At 38.1% G+C, this 21823-nt stretch overlaps 1 protein-coding gene across 6 annotated transcripts in view; it reads right to left on the minus strand.

Annotated features, from left to right (window-relative positions):
• LOC121518762 (unconventional myosin-XVIIIa-like) overlaps nucleotides 1–21823 on the minus strand; it is a 104197-nt gene that overhangs the window by 11300 nt on the left and 71074 nt on the right. For 5 of the 6 annotated variants that reach the window (XM_041801342.1, XM_041801341.1, XM_041801339.1 and 2 more), the window contains 10 exons: nucleotides 20269–20373; nucleotides 19950–20096; nucleotides 19674–19787; nucleotides 17524–17640; nucleotides 16991–17074; nucleotides 12350–12487; nucleotides 11575–11760; nucleotides 11343–11482; nucleotides 9025–9069; nucleotides 834–956 (listed from right to left, as the gene is read on the minus strand). In XM_041801342.1, the coding sequence (XP_041657276.1) occupies nucleotides 834–956; nucleotides 9025–9069; nucleotides 11343–11482; nucleotides 11575–11760; nucleotides 12350–12487; nucleotides 16991–17074; nucleotides 17524–17640; nucleotides 19674–19787; nucleotides 19950–20096; nucleotides 20269–20373 (1199 nt within the window). The remainder of the gene's footprint in view (nucleotides 1–833; nucleotides 957–9024; nucleotides 9070–11342; nucleotides 11483–11574; nucleotides 11761–12349; nucleotides 12488–16990; nucleotides 17075–17523; nucleotides 17641–19673; nucleotides 19788–19949; nucleotides 20097–20268; nucleotides 20374–21823) is intronic. The other variant, XM_041801338.1, reaches the window with a different exon arrangement.

The following is a 21823-nucleotide window of genomic DNA, read 5'->3' on the forward strand; positions in this document are numbered from 1 at the left end:
ACTTGAAAGGGTTGTTCACGACCGATCCTATTGCAACCTGACAGCTTGAGCAGTTTTGCAAAGAAGAATGGAGTAAAATTGCAATGTCCAGAAGCCTAAGCCTGATTGAGACCTATCCACACACTCAGTGCTATAATTGCACCCAAAGGTGCATCTACTAAATACTGACTTGATGGGGGTGAATATTCATTTGATCACTAAAATTACAGTACATACTATCTAACTGACATTACTTTATAGAAATCTGTTTTCACTTTGACATTAAAAAGGATTTTTGTCATTTTATTGTTAACAGGCAAATTATGTTGACCATGATGGATTTATAAAATCAGTAAAACTGTATTTCAGAGTACTGAATACCTTCAGATAGACTGAACTAGTGTATTAAGATTCTGGTACCTTGGTATGCACAACTACAAATCTGTCTTTTTCACTCGTCCTTGGAGCCAGTGTTGAGTCCAGGAAAAAATATAATATCTCTTGCTATTGCCATTATGTTTAGTGTACACTGTAGAAAGTGAGGCAATCAACCAGAGAAAAGATCTATCTAACTGTGGCAGAGATGTCATTTAGCAGGCATGCCAACTGGCCACGGGCCACTTCAATAAATTTGACAGCAGTCGCTTCCCCATCCCGCCTGCTGTCATTAGACAGATTACTGAGAGAGAGAGAGATGACATCTAATCACATGAAATACCCATCCTTCTGTTACAAACTGCCCCAGGTAATCCTGGGCCTTTTCAAGGCTGGGGAAGAGGGAACTTTTCATCACTGCTTTAGCACAGAGAATTACATGGTTATCTGTCATGATGTGAGAGGTTGTGAGTACTAACCTGGTGCTCTTTAGACTGCTTTCATCAGACGTGGTCTTTGTGGAGCCTTTGTTCTTTGAGAGCCAAGACTTTACTCCATCCACACGGTCCTCCACCTCTGAGTCTGTTTCTGTGTCATCTCCGCTGTGAAGACAGAAAATCAGTCAGAGTAAGAGAGGATCCCAGACTCCAACATAACAAGGCAAAAATATTCATTTTAACAAGTCATTTTGACATCTTGAAGTGTAAAAATGTTTCAATCCAATGAGTTAATCCAAATGCACATTTATTTCTTTGAGCAGTTTCCACAAATCCTCACTCAGCTTCTTATTACTAAGTGCTTTAATCTGTCTTGTGTGACAATTCAGAATCAATTTAGACCAATTATGACACAAGAGTTTAGATTCAGTGACTTGTTATGTGAATATTTTTGAAGCAGAGTACCATGAAAGATATCACAAGGAAATTAATGGTTAATTTCAACATATCAAGCACTCTTTTGTTAGTAATTCACAACTGTATTCATCCTTCAGTGTCAAAAGGGGCCAGTGTTATGAAAAGATAACCCAGCAAGTAGTTAGGATTTACTCGGTCACACAATAACAACACATTCATGGATTTTTTCAGACAGAATGACATAAATGAGTGAATGCATTCTCTCGGCACGATGTAGATGAAGTCATTTGGGGGCATAATGGACTTGTTTGGCTGGTTCCAGGCTGCTAGCATCTGTGTGGTATGTCACCTGTTCCTACTGATTCTTATTGGAGTGGAGCCATGAGACAGCCCTGTGGCCCTTACGCTTGACATAACAATCAATATACAGAGACCTGAGGATCTCCATGAAAAAGCTCGCTAGATCCCACCTGGATAAGGTCAATCCTCATTCATGTCAAATGCATGCTGAATTATGCATCCCTTTGTCCGACACGATACACGTGATCGGAAATGTTGATGAAGAATAATAAAGAGTGCAATAGCCTCTAAAGCCGGTCAAACACTGCATTTTCAAGCCAACACTAGAAGAGGTGAGGTAGAATGTCAGCTCACACTTTTAACCTCAATCGTTTTTGATGCATGACAAATGTTCAAGATTTATGTGCTCAAACTTTACTCAATCAAGACCTGAGTGCTCACACTGTATAAGCTAAATCAGGAAGAACTGTGACAAATGTCAATAAAGTTTCTTTAGAAAAGTCCAGTCCCACTTGACAAAGACTTTGAGAGCTATGACCTGGAAGAATGAGAACCTACACAAACACCACTTTGCTCTTGTTTTAGTTACATAATTTGGCACATTCCGATAAAACTGCCACCATACTAGAGCTACATCCATGCTTAGCGATGCAAATTCATGCTGAAGCAGGTTAGGAGAAGAGCAAAATCATCTTTTTGGTCATGAAAAGTTGTTAATGTTGTTCTTTCCTTTTTTATTTAATAAAGAAATGTGGTCCAGTTCTCATAAATCTGCCTCTATACTATAGCTGTATCAAAGCTAAACACTACACAGCAGCAGCCATCGCTATCAATTACCAGTACAACTACACCCTGCCTGTAGCTTCTCCCTAAAATGATGCTGACTGATCCAGAATGTCCTAAGACCGGTCACAATAGTTTCAGGCTGGAACTAAATAAGATGGATCTGCCCAGTGACAGACATGGAATCTGGCCAGTCCATCTGCTTTGACAGGTTAATCCCATCTTTGATTACAAAGGAAATCAGAGCAATCCTGATATATTTGTAGCCTAGTGTCTTTATTATCCAAAATGTCTCACCCTGTTGTCCTTTAATAATAAAACAATCTTTGCAATGGAAACATAAACAAAGGCTGTTTATACACGTGCTGTTAAATAGTTCACCTGACACCTATCCCCAACAGCTGTATCACTTTTTGCCATTTAGTCTTCAATACTGTTACCTGTTGTTGATTTTTTTTTTCCATTTTCAATCTGTTTAGTTTTAAATGTTCCTACACAGAATGCCCTGGGCTTTCCTCATAACATTGTGGCAATTCTCTGCAATAAATGAGCTCATCCTCAATAATTCCCCAGAAATTTCTATGTATTTTGGAAAACAGCCTAGTATTGTGCCTTTAATGTAACTTAACACAAGGCTATTTTCAAAATTACAAAGAACCTACTTGGGAATTATGGAGGAAGGGCTCAATTTAATCTAGCTGGTTGATATGCAGAAATTACCAACAAATTACTTGTGAATTATGAAGGAATGTAGTCAGAAATGACCTGAAAATTACCTTAAAATTTTGAAAGGGGGCATTACAAAACTACCTAAAGCCAATCACAGCTCTTTCTCTCATCACAGGCGGGCATTAAACTATGATGTACTTCTCACCAATCCCTACTTGCATTAATGCCGATGCACCACACTGCTGCTGCTTGCTTAACATCCTCCACCCCAGCCTTCTCCTTCATAGCTTAAAGCCTGTTGCACCCTCATACTGAGATCCATACTATGTATTAATTGAGTTTTAACTGATCTTATTGATATTCAGAATGCATTGTCATTAATGTATCCATTCATATGGGGTTTCTAGCTATGCGCTCCCTAGAAAGTCAAATATGCTGCTCAGCTAACTTGGCAGAGGTTGCATCTTCTTAGCAAAGCCTCCTCTGCCAAGTTAAACTGTGTATCAATTTTTCAATAAAATGGTAAGATGTATGAGTGTTCCTGACTAAAAGGGAGTTTTTAAGAATTTATGACTGAAATTATGAGGAAGTTATTGGAATTGTTACTAAGTAATTACCACCTTAAAGAAAATTACTAGATAATTCAAATTACATTGTTATTACTCTTAAATCATTTGGGTCCACTACAATTAAGTTTTACTGAAAGGTTTTGTAAGAATAAGTTGGGAGAATAAAGCTAAAGTTTCCTTCTGTACATGGGGTGAAAATATATTTTCACATGTCTCAGAGACAGTTTCAAAGTTAAATTTATATGCACATGTTTTGAAGGCCCAAGCTACACTTGACTTGTGTTGCCATGGTAAGCTCTGTCAGAGAAAAATACTCTTTCGACTCTATTGTTTTGGGTGTCAGAGCAGGACAATGTAGTGTATATTAAACACAGTGTAGCAGGCAGCAGTGACAGCGTTACTGTAGACGAACAGCAATTTTCAGTTCCTTTTGATTTATAACAGACTTCAATGTTACTATTATTTATAGTCTTATCTACGCACAACTTTCAGCTTACATCAATCTTACATATTTGCCTTGTTTATCACTAAATTGTCAATATCTAGCATGTTGTGTCTACAGTTGACTGTCATTAAAAATGAGAAACGGCAGTGAAGGTTACAGATCTTGTTTCCTGGACAAGCTTATCTATCTAAGCCTTGAAACATGATGCAAAGTGTTTCCAAAAAATGCTTATGGGAGCGAACAGGATATTCAAAGAGGTGTGAGATGACAGCCAGACTGCTGAGCTCTGTCATTTGTCCACATCGCACACATCCATCTTTGTAGATGTCCAAGGGAACAGCACAATGTTTCCTTTGTCATCAAGCTTTGTGTCACATTTTCCATCATGTTTTCTCAGGGAATAAAGTGTCCTCCATCCCTATCTTTTTTTCTCTTTGGTAGGGTCCCTAAAAGCTATTGTTTCAACACATAAAGGGGGTGGTGGTGCTTTGGTGTATGCGAGTGTTGCGAGGGAGTGGTGCACAAATAAAAAAAAAAAGAGTCAGGCTCTTAAGCTTTCAGTAAGCATTAACATATATAACCTTCTCTTCATTTCAGCCAGGCTTTCTAGGCAAGACACAATGATCCCATAGTGACTAAATAGTCTGATCTTCCACAGGAAACCCCTGTTTGAGGGCTGCAAGCTAAAATTGTGAGTCCAAGTCCAGCTTATATGTGTCATCCCTCTATTTTAACTGCACCCCTTCTCTCCTGCATGCTAACTAGGACTAACAAAAGCCTCACACAAATAAGATTATATGTCCATTAACTCTAGGAAGTTGATTACACATGCTGCTCATTTGTCATGTATGTGCTACTTTGACTCTTTAACATGATAAATTACACAGCAGAATACTGAAACCAGCCCTCAGCCAAATTATCTCCCCTTGCACATACACATGTGAATAGAAGGTGGCTTGCAATCGAGTGCTGTGCAAATGGTGTCACAAGCGATTTGTCCTTGGCCCTGCACTACTAGCTAACCAGTCCTGAGGCTCGCAGATACCAACAAGCCCTGAGAATTTAGAAGTGAACATTAATAGCTTCTGACAATTTGCCTGCACTGGTTGTAAATCTTTGTCACAAATGCTTACGCTCAGCATCACATCTCTTATGGCTGGGTTCTATCAGTTTAGCACTTGTGGTTCAAGCAACATATTTTTTGGTATCTGTTCAACATGACCTAATTACCCACTGACATACAGAGCACAGGGTGTTAATTTATGTTAATAAAAAAGTGTACACTTCACACTCTTTGGTGTGGCTCACCTGTGACTCAGGATAATTAGCACTTTGTACCAAAGGGGAAAAATGCTGCTTTTCCTGTCAGTCCACACTGAGGGATACATCTACCTTCTCCACAGTATCTAACCCTCATTTTACACCTGTAGACAACAGCCCAGCATGACAAAACCTAATCTAACTTATATCAACTCCCTCTAAATAGTAACAATCCAGCGAGTGTTGCCTCTGTTTTGAAGCAGCGGAGTACATAACGATTGGATAATAATGTAAATCATCCAGAAAATCCACTTCATAATTGTGGGAAAAATCACCTCCACAATTATTTTTCATCGGTGCTGCCAATGCAATGATATCAAGGGAGGGGAAAATGCAATTAAGAAAACATGAAAAATCATTGTTCTTTTCCTCCACTTGCACAAAAATAAAAGCAGGGCAGCAATACACACAGGTTGTCTGATGAAAATTGGATAACAAAAAAGTCAAAGTGATAAAGAGCATGACGCCATGTCTCTGAAAAAGCAATCAGGTTAAAGCAGGAAATTATGGACGGGTACAAACTGAAGACTGCATTTCTTTAATACGCTCTAATGAAGGTTTAAATTATCTGACATGGCACAAAAGTTCCTTTCACTGTATTATGACGAAAGGAAAATGGGATTCAGTCAGTCAGTCACAGGAACATGTTTAACATTCACGATCGATGGCTACACATTTTAAATGAAAGACAAGGTGATCTTTTGTATTCAAAGTTAAATGTGTCACAGCACTGTGAAATGAGATTGGGTTAGTGAAGTATTTGCATGCATGAGAAGCAACGGATGAGATCAGATGAGAATATTTCAATCATGCACTGTGCAAACAAGGTCCACTCACTGACTTTGCAGCCACAGATGTTAAGTCACTGTGTGCAGCTATTTTTTCACAATCACAAGCAGCACACCCACATGATCAAGCATAAGGTCTCTTAGAGCACATAGACTAAGTCCCATTATGATAACTTGGTACAGCGTTGGCCATACAGATCATGCCTTTGGAAGAGTATGAAGCACAAGTTATCACTAAAAAAATGGCTAGCTGAATTATTAACACTATGCTTCACTTTTTATCTTAATAAATAGCATATTGCCTATTAAAAAGTATTAACCCCTTTGGATGTCTTAACCCTTTAATCTGTTTTATAAAGCAATCGTGGTCAATAAAATTCTGCTTTTTGATGAAAAATTACAGAAAAACTTCTTTAATGTCAAAGTGAAAACAGATTTCTACAAAGAAATAGATGTAAAATAAGTGATTGTATATAAATTTACCCTAACCCTAAGTCAGTATTTAGTAGATGAGTAACATTGTCCACCAGGATTTTCCTATATTTTTCCCTACTTGAGAGGACAGCTTGATCTAGACAGATTTACACATATGCCTATTTCTGGATTTAACTGAACTCAAGAAAGCGTCAGTGTCTTAGAATTTCTTTTGTATTGATCCCCTGACTTATACTTTTTAATAACCTTTTCTCTGAGTTGCTTGGTGTGTTCTTTTGTTTTTATGGTGTAACAGTAGCCAGGAACACTGATTAACCAGTGACACATTCCAGACACAGGTGTGTTTATACTATTATCACTTGCAACACAGTCACTGCACTCAGGTGATCCCTATTACCCTAATTGTGAGACTACTAGCACCAGTTGGCTGGACCTCTGTTGAATTAGGTCAGTCACTTTAAATGTGTTTTTGTTTAACTGACATTACTTTGTAGAAATCTGTTTCAACTTTGACATTTAAGATGTTCTTTTGTAATTTTTTGGTCAAAAAAGCCAAATAATATTGACTATTTATAAAACCAATTAAAGGGTAAAACATCCATTAAACTGCACATTTCCACTGCATTTCACTTGACTGAATGATGCCCTCATAAGTCCAGTTTTAGACTTCATAGTAGTGATTTTCAACTTTGAGCCACAAAAAAAGTCTCATTCTACAGAAAATCTGGGCCAATATTGATACTAATGTCTTTTTCCATCACTTCTTTTGGAGTACAACTCCCTCTATGCCAACATTTTTTCTTGTGTTTGACCATGAAAACAGGTAAGACTTTGTCCAGCAGTTTAATTCTTCTGCCTACCACAAACCTGCTATTAAATCAGCATCTGAACCGTTTGGGTCTGGTTAGAAACTGACAGGACCAATCAGTGACGAGGGGCAGTACTTTCTGGTGCAGCAGAATCGTGATGTAAGCAAGCAACGACAAGGGGCTGGTACAATAATGGTGGAAGACATTAGCGTGGATGCTGCTAAAGGGCAAGTTTTTATCAGAACTTGATGACATCTCTTTGTTAAAAGAAGAAAAAAGAACAGTATTGAGCTGTTTTCTTTTCAAAAAACAACAAAAGTCATGTACAGTCGCCATGGTTCGTGGTATGCAGTTCTCTATGGAGTTTGAGTTTTGTTGCTCTGATTGGTCCGTAAAGATGTGACAGACAGAACGTTCATCCAGTCACACATGCAGTATTGCTTATCCTGCAATAAGCACATCCATCTGGCATGCCAGGTTACCAGATGATAGTATATAATAAATTTGACTCAAAAGGTAAACAATGGTAGGCGATATCTTTTCATATTTGCTGATAGCTGATGTTGGTCAGCGGCGGGTCAACAGCGATGATGTTGTCAGATACCAATGTATCGGTGCAACCCAAGCTTTAAGATTATATTTTGGGACTCCTTTTGATTTTTATTTTGAAAGGACAGCTAATTAGAGAGAGGAAATTTGGGGGGAGGGAGCAGGGGAAGACATGCCCCAAACAGCACCAGGATCAGGATTCAAACCTGGGACCGGTGCCTTAAGGACTCTCTGTTGAATGGAGCCTGCTCTACCAACTGAGCTAAAGTAGTGCACTACTGTAATATTTTACAAGTAGAGAAGTCTGATTTTGATTACTATATTTTTTTTAAGGTACAAACTATGACAGATATCACTAATATATATTTTTATGACTCATGATATTTCTTCTCATTTAAAAGAAAAATAGCAATGTAAATTGGATGAGCAATCATATCTTTAACTTCAAAGAACCAAAAATTTGAAGAAATACTCTGCAGAGTATTTCTTTCTAAAGTCGATGAGATATGGACTTGTTGCATGTGCTTTAGAAATCCACAGAGGAACAGATGATGGTAGGAGCTCTGCAGAGTTCAGCGCAGAGCAGCTTTCATCTCACGCAAATGCATGATGAAAGTGTAGGATGACAATGCAGATTTTAAATAAGCATGGTGTCAGATGTATTAACATTCAGGGAGAACAGTGCAGTATTACCACAGGACTGTTGAACTTTGCTGGTTTTATGTCTCATACCAGTGAATCAGAGTTTTAGTCTGTTTATAATTATAGTCTACATTTCCCTTGACATTCTTCAAAGTACAGAGTGTGCCATCAGATATTTTTTGTTACTCTGAGAGAACAAAACAAGTCTGAAATATCTACCCAGGCAGACTGTGTACAGACCTCCAGACACTTGGCTCAAAAAATAATGAAACCAAATGCAACCCTGGTCTGTTCTTTCAGTATAGCTTTTATCAGTGATGTACACCACAGACACAGCTTTCCATTCTGTTTAAAATTACTTCTCCTCACAGTGTTGTTGTGAAAAACACAAACAAACTGCAGGATAAGCAATACTGCATTATTCTCTCCTCTGGCTGAAATAGGTGTGAAAAAAATGGAAACAACCATCATGGCAAAAACAAAGGATGCATTTTTTTTCATTCTCACATTTTGTTCTTTCGTTTCTGATATTTTGTCACCATGTCTTGCAAACTGCCAGGAGTGTGGACACCAAAAGAGGAACAAGGAGAAAGAGAAACAGAGAAGGTGAGATACACAAAAATTGCTGCAAAACAACAAAAGAAAATAGATAGTTTTACATGGAAACAAACATTTAATAACAACCCACTGTAAAGGATTGTTTCTATTAACCCCAGTCATGTGCTTGCACGCTTGCTTTTCAGAAAGCTGTGTTTGTCATCCTTTTAAGGACTCTGCTTTACTACAGGTCATGTTTACCTTAGTAGGCTCTGACTCAGAGCTAACATAACCTTCAACACTTGGTGAAGGCAGCAAAATCAGCAGTGAGACACAAGCTCAGAGGAGTTGAGCTCAATTAAATCATGTCATTATTTAAAGAGGAGAAAAAGCTGTAAAATGACTCATTTTAGATGTGGGAGGTTGAAAACAAAAAGACACAAGTTGCAACTCACAGGTGACCTAAGAAATACATTCTAGCTCTAATTTATAACAGCACACAATAATAACAAATACATTTTTTTCCCCACATAGCCCTTTACATAAACACTATTTTATGATGACGAGGGTCTTATTCACTAAAGGTCTGGGTGGCTTTTGCAACTGCTAAATCAATGCATGTGAGTCAAAAGCCTGAGCAAAGGATAAAATGCAACCCTAACTGTCTTGCAAGATGCATCTATCTGCCCTGGTACTATCTAAGTGAATCTGAACCATACATAATGCATACATTTTTGGGAATACTGTTCCCTCTCTATGCAAAGATGGCTCAATCTACAAGCATTGATGCTAACAGCTGAGCCCAGTCAGAATGAAAAAAGACCAGCTGCTGGAAGTTGGTGGTAACTGTGCCACCTTATATCTCAGAGCACTAAAAATTTCAAAATAAAATCGGATTAAACTTCCGTTTAGGGTTAGGGTTAAGGTAACTGTAAGATACTAAAAGTTTAAAGTTAAAAACCTGACCAACAAAACCTGAAAACAAATGTTAATTAAAGCAGAGTAAACAGTCTGCTTGGTTAAAATAAAGAAAGCTTGTCCTCCATGAAAACATTCTAACGTAGAAGCCGTAGCTTACGTAGCTCTGTAGCAGCTATGTAAGCGCAGATCTGCGTTATCCACGTAGCTAAGTTGGCTTTAGCTACGTATGTTTGCTAAAGCTCATTTTGCTAAAGCTAACTTAGCTATAGGTAATGGTGAAACATAGCTAATATAGCTACATAGCTTAAGTAGCTAAAGCTAAGCTCACATAGCAGCTATGTAAGCTCGGTAGATACATTATTCACGTTGCTACATTTGACTTGGCTTTTTTTGCTAAAGCCCATGTTGCTTAAGCTAACATCCCTATAGATAATGGAGCCACATAGCTAACGTAGCAAATGCTAAGCTCACAAACCCACTATGTAAGCTACATAGATTACGTTATCTATGTAGCAACATTAGGTTTAGCTTTGTTTGCTAAGCCTCACGTTGCTAAAGCTAACTTAGCTACGTTGGCTTATGTTGTAATGTTAATTATGTAGCTAGTGTACCTATGTTATCTTTAGCTGACACTAGCTAGGCTAAAGTTAGCTGCCGTTTGTCTAACTACTTCTAAAATGGGTCTATACCTAATCAAATCCCAGTTGCTGTTGCTTAGTCAGTAATGGCTGCAATGTAGTTATTTCATGAATGCAACTGCCAGACTTTGTTTACAAATAAAGTTGAATTTTTAAAAAAATCAAGCATTAAGGGAGGAAGCTTTGTTTACACATGTTTTTTTTGAGTCAAGCCTTACAGTGTTTTCCTTTTCTAGTTGATTATCTAATGTGAACAAAACTGTTCTACATCACCATGAGGTAGTAACTCTGCACAATGTGGAGGCTCGATAGACTATCTACAAGTTAAGATGCAAAATAAGAACAAACTGCACAGAGTAAGGCAACATTATGTGTGTGTTTTACACCCAAATATTATTGGCACTGTGCTTTGTAAATTACACTATTAGACGGAGCAGCAGAATAAGTTCTGCACATTTTTTGGCGCTATTAGCAGCTGCAATTTATTCATAGTGAATCAGGCCCCCTGGTACTAGAACAAAATAATGGCACGATTAAATAAACACATTATTGTATGGAAAAAACACAAATAAATTCATTTGAAGAGGTGTTTTTTTAAGTGATAAAACAGCTTATAAAGATAATATGAGCTTGTACGCTGGTCACTAGTTTCCAGATATTTTCAATCACATAAAGTAATGATTAGGCAACTGTGGCTTCCTCTCTGCAGATAATAAAGCTGTACCGTACCTGTTGACTAAGTCATCATTGTCATCACTCTCCATCTCGTCCTCTATAGCAGCCTGCAGGTCTCCTATCCTCTTGAAGGCCAACTTGAGGTCCACTTGTAAGCTCTGGTTTGCTGCCTCTAAGCTCTCAATGTCCATTTCCTGGTGAAGGACCGCAGCGGACAGAGGCATGTTTACATCCTCTAGTTTGAACAACAGTGAATTAAATCGTGTCCCAGCAACAAAGGACTTACTAGTTCATGCTTCTTCCGGCTGGCCTCGGCCTCCTTCTTGGACAGCTCTGCTGACTCTTCCTTCATGTCTCTTATCTGCCTCTGCATTCTCTTGTTCTGCTCCTTCTCTCTGTTTTCTGCTGCGATGCGTTGGTTTCTCTCCTCTGTCATCTTCTCCAGGTTCTCCTTCAGACGGCCCACCAAGCTCTACAGAGGATTTCAGGTCAACATGCACTTACATATTTTCAAACACACACATAATCATGTTGTTATGAAGATAGAAATAGGAACTCATAACATAGAATTATTTCCTAATGGATTTATCCTCCTAAGCTTTTTCTATCCCTCTACAGCTGCTGTCTGTTGAGAACAATAGCCTTTCCTCACTGATAAAAGCTGTGCTCAAAGGATGGACCAGGACTGCATTTGGTTTCATTAAAATTCGTGCAGAGAGTCTGGATGTCTGTACACTGTGTGCTTCAGTGGACATTTCAGGCTTGTTTGTACTCTGAGGAACAAAAAAGTAATGGCACATGATATACTTCCCCCAATGTCCAAGAAAAAAGCCTTTAATCTGCACAGCTTCGAGTCCATTTCTTTTAGTTTCAGTAGATTTTTTCCTCAGAGTGGTTTAGAGGCTAAGTGACAAATTTAGCAGTGTAAGTAGAAAAATAAACCTGTATATATTTGCTCCCTGGTAGATGCTTTAACTTACCAGCCCCTTCTGATATAAATAGCTATGCAGGAGACATCATTAACTCAAGTTGTCTCTTATTTAATTATCTGGTTATCTCACCTCCAATCGTTTGATCTGTGTCCTCTCGTACTCCAGCTTAGTCTCCAGCTCGCGGATCTTTGCCTCCTGACGGCACACAAGAGACTTTTCCACCATGGACTGTTCCATGAATTCAAGCTGGCTCTGAAGAGAGTGAACCTGAAGGAGAAACATAAAAACAAACACTCACAATCACTCCTACAGGATGGCCGCACACCTCATTTTTAACCTCAGCTTTTCCACTTACATGAGGAATATGATACTTTGTAGAAAGTTCTGGTGTTATTTTCATGTAATGAAGCTAATGTTCACTTTTGACCCTTTTTGAGTCCATTTAATCTTTGTTTTTACATGTAAATACTGTGTATCCAGTCTGAAATAATAAGCTTTATAAAAGCCACTTGAAGTGGTCAAAAGATGAACATGTGGTTCAGGCTGAATAACACAGTAATTTCACAGGCTTTCACAGAAACCGGGGCCTCATGCAAAGCACGTTTGTTCCAACCAAATCATTTTCTCATGACTGATAAAAGGAAGAAAGATACGTCACAACAAAAAGCGGCCCAAAGGGCGGCATGGCACCTAATGAGGGACTTTGCTTCAGAGACAAGGAGGATTTAGAGCGCTCCTTTGATATTACTAAAGAAGCCAGATTTCCCTCCTACTGGGGATGAGATAACCACTTCAAGGTCAGATGCTTTAGATGGCTATCACCGCCTCCTCTGGCAGGTTTTAACAATGCCTCACAGCCTGCAGTGTCTCTAGTCAAGCCAAAAATATTCTGATGGGTGGGCCTTGAATAAAACCGAGTGCAGCAGAGATTTGGCACGCGAATATAGCTTAATCTAATAGAGACAGGGTCTGCTGTTAGAGGGTGGCAAGAGCTCAATTCTGTCCTTTAGTGTAATTATATTTGAAAGACATTCTGTTCAAGGCAGATGGTTTTATTTGTTCAGTCGACTGCATATCAATGCTTAAAGGAAGGCATGTGTGTAATGTGCATGAAAACACACTCCTAAGACTGCCGTATACCAGCGATATTCAGCTTTGACAGCCTAGAGGAAATTCATTGGGCAAACAAACACATCAAGAGTAAAATGGGATGCATTAACGTATGACACACATGACATGGTAGAGGTAATCAAAAAAACACTATCATTATAAAAGCACTTATTAGCAACACATGCCTGAATCAGGTGCATTAACCTTTTAGCACAAAAATCCACATTTATTCCAACCTAGGATGATTTAGCTGAGAACTGAGGCACAGTAGATGCAGAGTGAAGCACAAACAGGCAAAATCAGACATAATTACTGGTATTTGGGTGGATAATGGCACCGTAAAAACTCAAATCTATGAGTGCATTTGTCTGATTTCAAGTCAAAAAGACCTCATTAGACCTATTAAAAGCCTGACTATTTCAAACATCTTATTTTTGGGTAGCAAACAAGCTAATTTATTGTCTGAGATGTACCGGCTAAAAATCCATTCAAGTAGCCATGCCTCACATGAAATATTTGTTTTAAATTCTAGTTTAATTTTCATTTTTTAAATACTTGTTTGTTAGTTTAGTTCAGTTTTTATTTTGCAAAAGCGCTTTGTTTTAGTTTAGTTATTATTAGTTTTGAGTGTTAGTTTGAGTTTTTCCAGCAATAAGAGATACCCATCAGCAAAGGCAGAGCGAGGGGTTGGCTTATAGGGCTTGGGCCCTGAATGTTTTCTTAAAAACCTGAATCTTTTAGGCTGGAGAACAGTATTTGTTCTGCTTAGTGTTATGATCAATAAATGCAAAAAGAAATCATTTATAATATACAAATGGACATGGGAATTTTATTCTTGTAGGTAAACTGTATAAAATAATTTTTCCAACTTGTAAGAGCTTATACTAATATGTGAAAAAATGTTTTTAATATTGAACTAGATAACCTTTTCTGTATTCTGTTTTCTTTTTCTGTTATTTTTGAAAAAATGAAAAATATCAATTGTAAACTTTAACACTAAAATCATACCCTTTGCATGTATTTTAAAAAATAAAATATCAGACAGTTTCTTGCCCTTTTTTAGTCAGAAGAAGTGAAAATTATTGATCTTTAATACACTGTATTATGGTTTTAGAATGATGGACACACTATGAGAACAACTGCATTTAAAATAAATAATTTTTCAAGATGGAACTCGTTATTTTTGGCCAAAGATGTGCACTTTTATTAGTGTTTCAAATCTAAAGTTGTATTAAAGATAGCTTGAAATACATTCCCCTCCAAAAGTATTGGAACCTGGAAAAGCATCACAAAAGAAGGATGCAAAGGTCAGGTGATATCAGTGGGTCACAGGCTTAATACAGTTATTGCAACTAAATGTTAAGTCTAATTCACTGTAATCTGTTTTGTCTTTTTTTTCCAATATTTTTGATCAACTAAAAATTTGGTGTTCTGTTACAAATAAAGCTATCTTCTAAGTGGTGTATCAGATCCACATGTAAATACCTGGGAATAAAAGCTGTAATGTTGATCTCTTGTCTCATATTCATCTTTTGATGTCAAACCCAAATGTTAGGTGTCTACAGCAAAAATAGAGGAACTGGCCTCACCGTTCCAATACTTTTTGAGGGCGACTGTACAAATACTTCTGGCTCTGTCCCAGCTCATCAGGGAGAAGACCCAAAAGGGTCAGGAAAAGTTGACTTCATACAGTTTAAAATACAATAGGTCAGTCAACACACTAGGGTCAAAGACCAAAACTAAGGAGATTTATTTTTATTTCAGTCTTTTAAAGGCACAACATTGTTTTAGTTAGTTTTTACTTCTTTACGTTTTATTAAGTGTTAGTTAACTAAAATGAATTTTACATCTTAGTTTTAGTTATTTAGTTTTTTTTAGTTAGTTTTAGTAAACTATGATAACCTTAACCAATACTACAATAAATTTTAGTGCCCCTATAATAAACACTAAGCTAACACTAAGTGTATTTAGACCCTGTAAAAGAGGCATCTTCTAAAAGGATTGAATGAAACGTGTGTAGGGTTGTGCACTCTTTCTGCCAGCAGGGAACATTAATGTAATGTTTAAACACACCATGTGAAATTTTTGGGAAGGTTTAATGTTATTACCTCCACCAAGGAGGTTATGTGATCAGCAGGGAGTTAGCTTGTTAGTATGTTTGTTTGTTCTTTTGTTTGCAACATAACTCAAAAAGTTGTGGACGAATTTTGATGAAATTTTCAGGAAATGTCACAAATGGCATAAGGAAGATTAGATTTTGGGAGTGATCAGGATCACCGTCTGGATCCAGGAATTTTTTAAAGGATTCTGTACTATTGGGGGATAGAGCTAATGGCAGAGGTCTGCGCCAGTTAAAACTGAAATATGTTCCATCCTAGTCTCTGTCTGTATGACATCTACCCTGCAGCAGTCTTTAAATGGATTGAAAACTACTACATAGTATAATTAATCATGTCATGAATTGTCTGTTATTTTGTCAAAGCTAACATGAAAGAGTAAATGTTCATTAAGTCTGTTTGATGTTTTTGGGGCATTTTTGCATTTATTTGCCAGTTTAGCTGAAGAGAGACAAGAAACATGGGGAAAGAGAAGGCACCAAACATGCCCCGAGACCAGGTATTGATCCAGGGACCAGTGCATTGAGGACTATAGCCTCTGCCTATGGGTGTCTGATCTACCTACTGAGCTACATCAGCGCCCTGTTTGATGTTTATTTGAGTCTGATACCAGTGAAAAACTCCTTAAGGTCCTTTCAGGTCAGTTATAATTCAGAATAACAGACTTACCTGCTCCCTATCTATGCTTGGAGCTGATGTTAAGAGGGGCTTTGTTTCTGTCTTCTTTGATTTTTCAGCAAAATAAATGTTGGAAGGGGGATCACAGGATTTGGACTGGCAGGCTAAAGATTTACATAGCCACTTGTTTCCTGCATTGTAGTTCTACAGTTGTGTGGACAGAACTGGCAAATACAACGGTCATGGAAGGTTTGCTTCACATTCACATAAGTCTCTATTTTGTATTTATGGTGTGAGAGTAACATGGCACCTCAACAGATTTTATTCTGATTGGAATAATTATGTGAATGAAGCATAAAATGACCAGCGATCAGTAATGAGTTTTCCTATTTTGCCTAATTATCACATCAGTAATGCTATCTGATGAACTAACAAACCACATCATCCCAGAGCGTTTTGTTGTTCTTTTCAATGCCACCTTTTCATTTCCCTGAGAATTTCTGATATTTTCCAGTGAAAAGCAGCTCTGGCATTGGACTGACAGACTAAACCACTATTGTGATAAATCTCTGAGAGAGAAGCAGGTTGAAATATTAGCACAGAAAAGAACAGAACAAATGCTCTAAGTTTGATCTATTGGGTTTAACCATGGAAACAAGCAGCCTAGTTTACGAATATGACCCTTCCTTTTAAATATTAGTATTGAGAGGCAAAAGAACAATTTCCCCCCTTCACTACAAATCTTTGCTGATTCCTGCTATTTAAATGCAAATTGCATTGCAAAAACTGCTTCAAGAGCTCAGTTTTTTGGGTCAGAATAATCAGAAACTGTGTGAAAAGCTAGGGTCTAATCAGAGAGAGGAGTTGAAGCAGCAGGCAGGTTTTCTGGCAGGCACTTAGAGTGCCTCTGAACACGTCCTTTTACCTTTTCTTGGATCTCCTGCTTCTCCTTTGTGGCCTCTTCCAGCTGGGCCTGCAGGTCACTGATCTGGCTCAAGTCCCTGGCAGACTGGTTCACACAGACACACAAAGTAAAAATTCACAGATTTAGTGTGTACTTCAAGGTGTATAAGAGCGAGGAGATGTTGATGTGTGCTTTAATTTCCTGTAAATGACATCCCCTCTGATGTATGGGTAATGAGTATAATGTGTCCATGCCAAATAATTTTCCGTGTGATCCGCTGTAGAACAGATTGCATCTCCATGACTGCAGAGCATGCACTGTGTTTAGAGAGGGATATGTCCTCCAAACCTTAAAGCCACTTTACTCACACATGAAGAGGGGACAGAATGTTAACATTAATGTAAAAAAGTGTATCCTACATGTTTGTAACTTGTAAACATAAAGGTCTGATCAAAGGAAGCACAGTATTTTCATGGTCTACCTAATGGTCTGCTTCTCTTATGTTATCATGCGTTGATTGCTGGTTCACTGAGATATGATGCAGGTTGAGTTACCTGGGCAACTGCCGCTTTGTGCTTCTTCATCAGCTCATTCATGTCCTCCTGATCCTCCTCCATACGAGACTGCAGGTCATTCTTCTCCCTCTGCAGACGACTGACCTGCTCCTCCAGCTGAGGTACACAGCGAGAAGGACAAACTTTAGTACAGAATGGTGGATTTTATTCATGAGCTATTGAATATGATAAACGGTCATTAGCTGGCAGAGCCGTAGCAGCCCTGGAATCTCATCTAATGGCGATGAAACACAATCTGGACGGGGTTCTGGCTGTGGGATGAGACCAATTGGAGATAATCAATTGGCTCATTTAGGCGAGGAAAAGTGCAGCCAGTGCAGCACAGTGGTGATGTCCTATTTAGAGTTCATCCTCAACGTTCAGGGCTCAGGCCCTCAAAATGCATTCTCTAATCCGAGACATTTACAAGACCTTCCCTTGCCATAAATGCAGCAATTAACAAGCAAAGCACAGGCACATGGTGCTGTGTGTCATCCCCAGAGACACAAACATCCTCAGTGTAGAGTCTGAAATGGAGGCAGCACTCTCCAGAGACAGTCATTAATGAGTAGGCAGAGAATGAAAAAACATTCGACAAAGCTTATTTATCCATTAGAGCAAAATGCTAAAATCAGATACGTGCCAAAGGGCATTTATTATTTTAATATGGCCTGATGATGTGTGCATATTAATGCGTATTAGGGAGTGCCTATTTGATAGGCAAAAAATCTCCATTAATTAAAGACTCTTTGCATAAAGAAGGAAAGCAAACATTTACAATTCCCCCTTTTAATCCAAAAATGAGCCTCTGCATTGAGATGAAAAGAGTAGGTGTATTTTGATGTGCATTAATATGTGGGACATGAAACACACTTTTAATTCTGACCACAAAAAAGTATGGTTACATTTAAGTTTAGGGTACAACTCTCACTATTATTAGCTGCTTAGAGGCATTCAAATAAACAGAATAATAACTGCTTATTAGTCCTTATTAAACCCTTATTAGTGTCTTATTCTACAAGACCACAATCTATGCCTAATAGGCTGTTAACTAAGAGTTTAATAACCTCATTATTACTGCATGTAAATAGCCAATTAGTAAGTTGTTTCACATCAATAATGACCTAAAGATGCTTTGCTTGGCTTGGCTCTTAAGGTATTGGTACCACAGAAATAGTTCTTATTTTTTATTTGTGTTTGCACAAGAGAAATTACAATTGACAGGCACAGCTTTCACAAAGATAGTTCATACGTGAGGTTGTGCAGGTGAGGTATGGAAACCCAAGATGGGCTTAAAATTAAACCTTAACATGTCATGCATTAATCATAATACAAGAAATGATAGAAAACCATATACCATCAACCATAAACCATATAAGGCACAATGGTTTGCCTTGAGGAAATATCAGGTGTGCAGTGGCAGTTTCTTCAACTACATGTTCTTACTACAATAACTCAAGATACTTTAAGATATAGTCCTCTTATCTCTAAGATACGGTCCTCTTTGCCCAAAATCAACCTAACCCTAACCACTTTAATAATATGTGACAATATTCTATTTATTTACATCATAGTTGCAGCCTATTATAGTAAATAAACAAATGTTTTCTTCTTTTTCTGTATGTTTTTTAACCACATAATCACATTTACATTAACATGTTATTGCTATTATTTATCTCACAATAACTATTAATTATTATCATAATTTGTTACTATCATTATCATCATCTAGTATTATTTGTGTTATTTATTTGTGTTTTTAATTTTTTTGTTTCTCATTAATTTCTGTTAATTATTTCATACTCTGTTATTATCAGTAATGATGTGTTTGTAACATTTTGGCTCCCTACAAACACCGTTTCAGACTTTCTTTTAGACATATATGCATATATGAGACTATTTTTGGATGGATATGAACATGGTGTGCCTTGAGATTTTTTGATTTTGATTTTTTTAGTTTGCTACTGCTGAGCATGAGAAGCAGCTAATTAATGGTGAGAAATGCACCCTAAACTAAAGTGTTACCAAAAGTATTGTATGGCAAAATATGCAGAAATAATTGCCATTCAAGCAAAAGTGTTTAAGTGTACTGTGAAAAGGCAGTTCCACTCTACACTTTATATCCTCTGTCCTCAGGATGCAAAACTCACTGATATCTTAGCTTTGGCCACATCCTCCATTTGGATATGCAAGTCCTCTATCTCCACCTCCATGCTCTTTCGAGCCTTGACTGCAGCGGCAGAGGTAAACTCGGACTCTTCCAGCTGTAAGAGGAAGGTGAAAGGAAAGTAACCATAGAGGAGGTGAGGGACAAATGTTAGGAGGCCAAGATCAAGAATCTATCATAGTTTTGAAGAGAAGTAAGGATTTATTGACTTTTTCATCATTTTTACTCTTCCTTTTTCCTGTGTCAGAATGTGTCGTACTTGATTTTTGAGCTGGGCGATCTCCCTTTTGCTGGGGGCGTTGCTCTTCAGGTGGTCCAGCATAATTTGTGCATCTGCCAGAAGGACTTTGGTCCTCTTCAGGTCCTTCTTCAACCTCTTCTCTGTCTCCATATCTCTCTGGCCCACCTAAATGACCAAAGAACACACCTTTGTTAGTCTCTGTTTTCTACTTTCCAATCTTTTAAAAACACACAGCTGCACCTTTTCAGACTCAAAACTGTTTCTTTTCAATCAAAAAGAAGTGGTGCTCTCATTGTGACCGCACTGATAGAGGCCAGAGGCAGAGTGATGGATGTACCTGGTCCTGGGCATTCAGCAGTTTGGACTCCAGCTCTCTCCTTTCACGCAACACTTTCTGCTTGTCTTCATACTCCTCCTCCAGCTGCACCTCCATCTGTTTCAGCTGCAGGACACAAGAACAGAGTGTCAGGATGCACAAACAGATGATGGGTGATAAACAAAGGCAGACATAACACACCATCGACCATCCTGTTAGACACGCTGCTCTCACACGTCAAAGACACACAGATCCCCCCCTGAGCAGATCTGCAGGCCTATAGACACATTAACATGCATTCAAAAATAAAATGCCATATTCCATCTACTTCTGTTTTTTACTTTAAAAGGGTGAGTTAGCTGTATATTTTATGAAGAGGGGCAATACAAGGTTCTTCTTGGCTGTTAGCTTATTATCTAACACAGAGCACGACCCTTGTGTAGAGAAGCTGGTTGGAGTGTAGCTACAGAAGTTAATATATGTAACACTGTGGACAGAGTTTGGAGCAAAGTGTACTTTGGCAGACTCTAAAAAACCACTTCAAGTGCTGTTGCTGTGGTTAGCGCTGTCTGCCTGCAGCAAAAGTGTTCCTGGTTTAGATCCCCCAAATGACACGGCTTCCTCTGTGAAGAGCTTATATGTTTTACCCCTCAAACCAAATGGTTAGGTTAATGTATGATGGTAAATTATCCACAGGTGTAAGAATGAGTATGGCTCTTAGTTTGTCTGTAACTGTATCTGAAACCACATACAGAAAGACCGTCTACTACTGTAACTGCTTTAATAGTAAACACTGCATACAGCCTACTACTTGTAGCTATATACTTATACTCATCCTCACATGCCCACATCAATTACACATTTCTCAGTCTGAGATTTGTCGAACAATCTAGCTTCAGGCTAGGAAAAACCTCAAGGACAACTTTTATGTTTATTATTGTCAAAAAGGATCCAACAATAAAAATCAGGGTTTATACAGAAAATCAGACATTAAATCTAATACTGTTCCAGACCATTTTCAAGACCCTCTCCATATGTTTTAAGACCGCAATGCAAATTAATTGCTAACCAGTTGGTGACACAGTTCTAAGCGTGTTTTGTGTGAATTGTAAGATGAAAAATGTGACAACATAGTCGGGCTGAATGGTATATTGTAATTCTATGACAAATTGTGCATGTGCAATTGTCACATCGCAAGGATGTGAGATATTCATATGACCTGGTGCATGTCACACTGCTGCTTTTGTATTTTGACCAAAATCATACGTTTTCATGTTTCAGTAACAAACATGCATTAACCTCCGAAGACCCTGCATGAACATATTACATTTGGCTTTTTTACAGCAGATTTCTACTAGATAATTGTCCAGGACACCCACTGAAGTTTAAGTAAAATGCATGAAATGCTGGGAGAACTTGCTGTTCAGCTATTTGAGGGAATAAGTTTGAAAATTCTCAAGTATTATTATGGAGATTTTGCAGATATTTTGGAGAGTCTTGCTGAAAGTTTGTGGAAATTTGCTTTGTAATTATATCCTTTGGATGTGTGTGGAAATTTGTTTGGAAATCTTTGGGC

Source organism: Cheilinus undulatus, linkage group 12 (assembly GCF_018320785.1).
Source record: "Cheilinus undulatus linkage group 12, ASM1832078v1, whole genome shotgun sequence".
Lineage (NCBI taxonomy): Eukaryota > Metazoa > Chordata > Actinopteri > Labriformes > Labridae > Cheilinus > Cheilinus undulatus.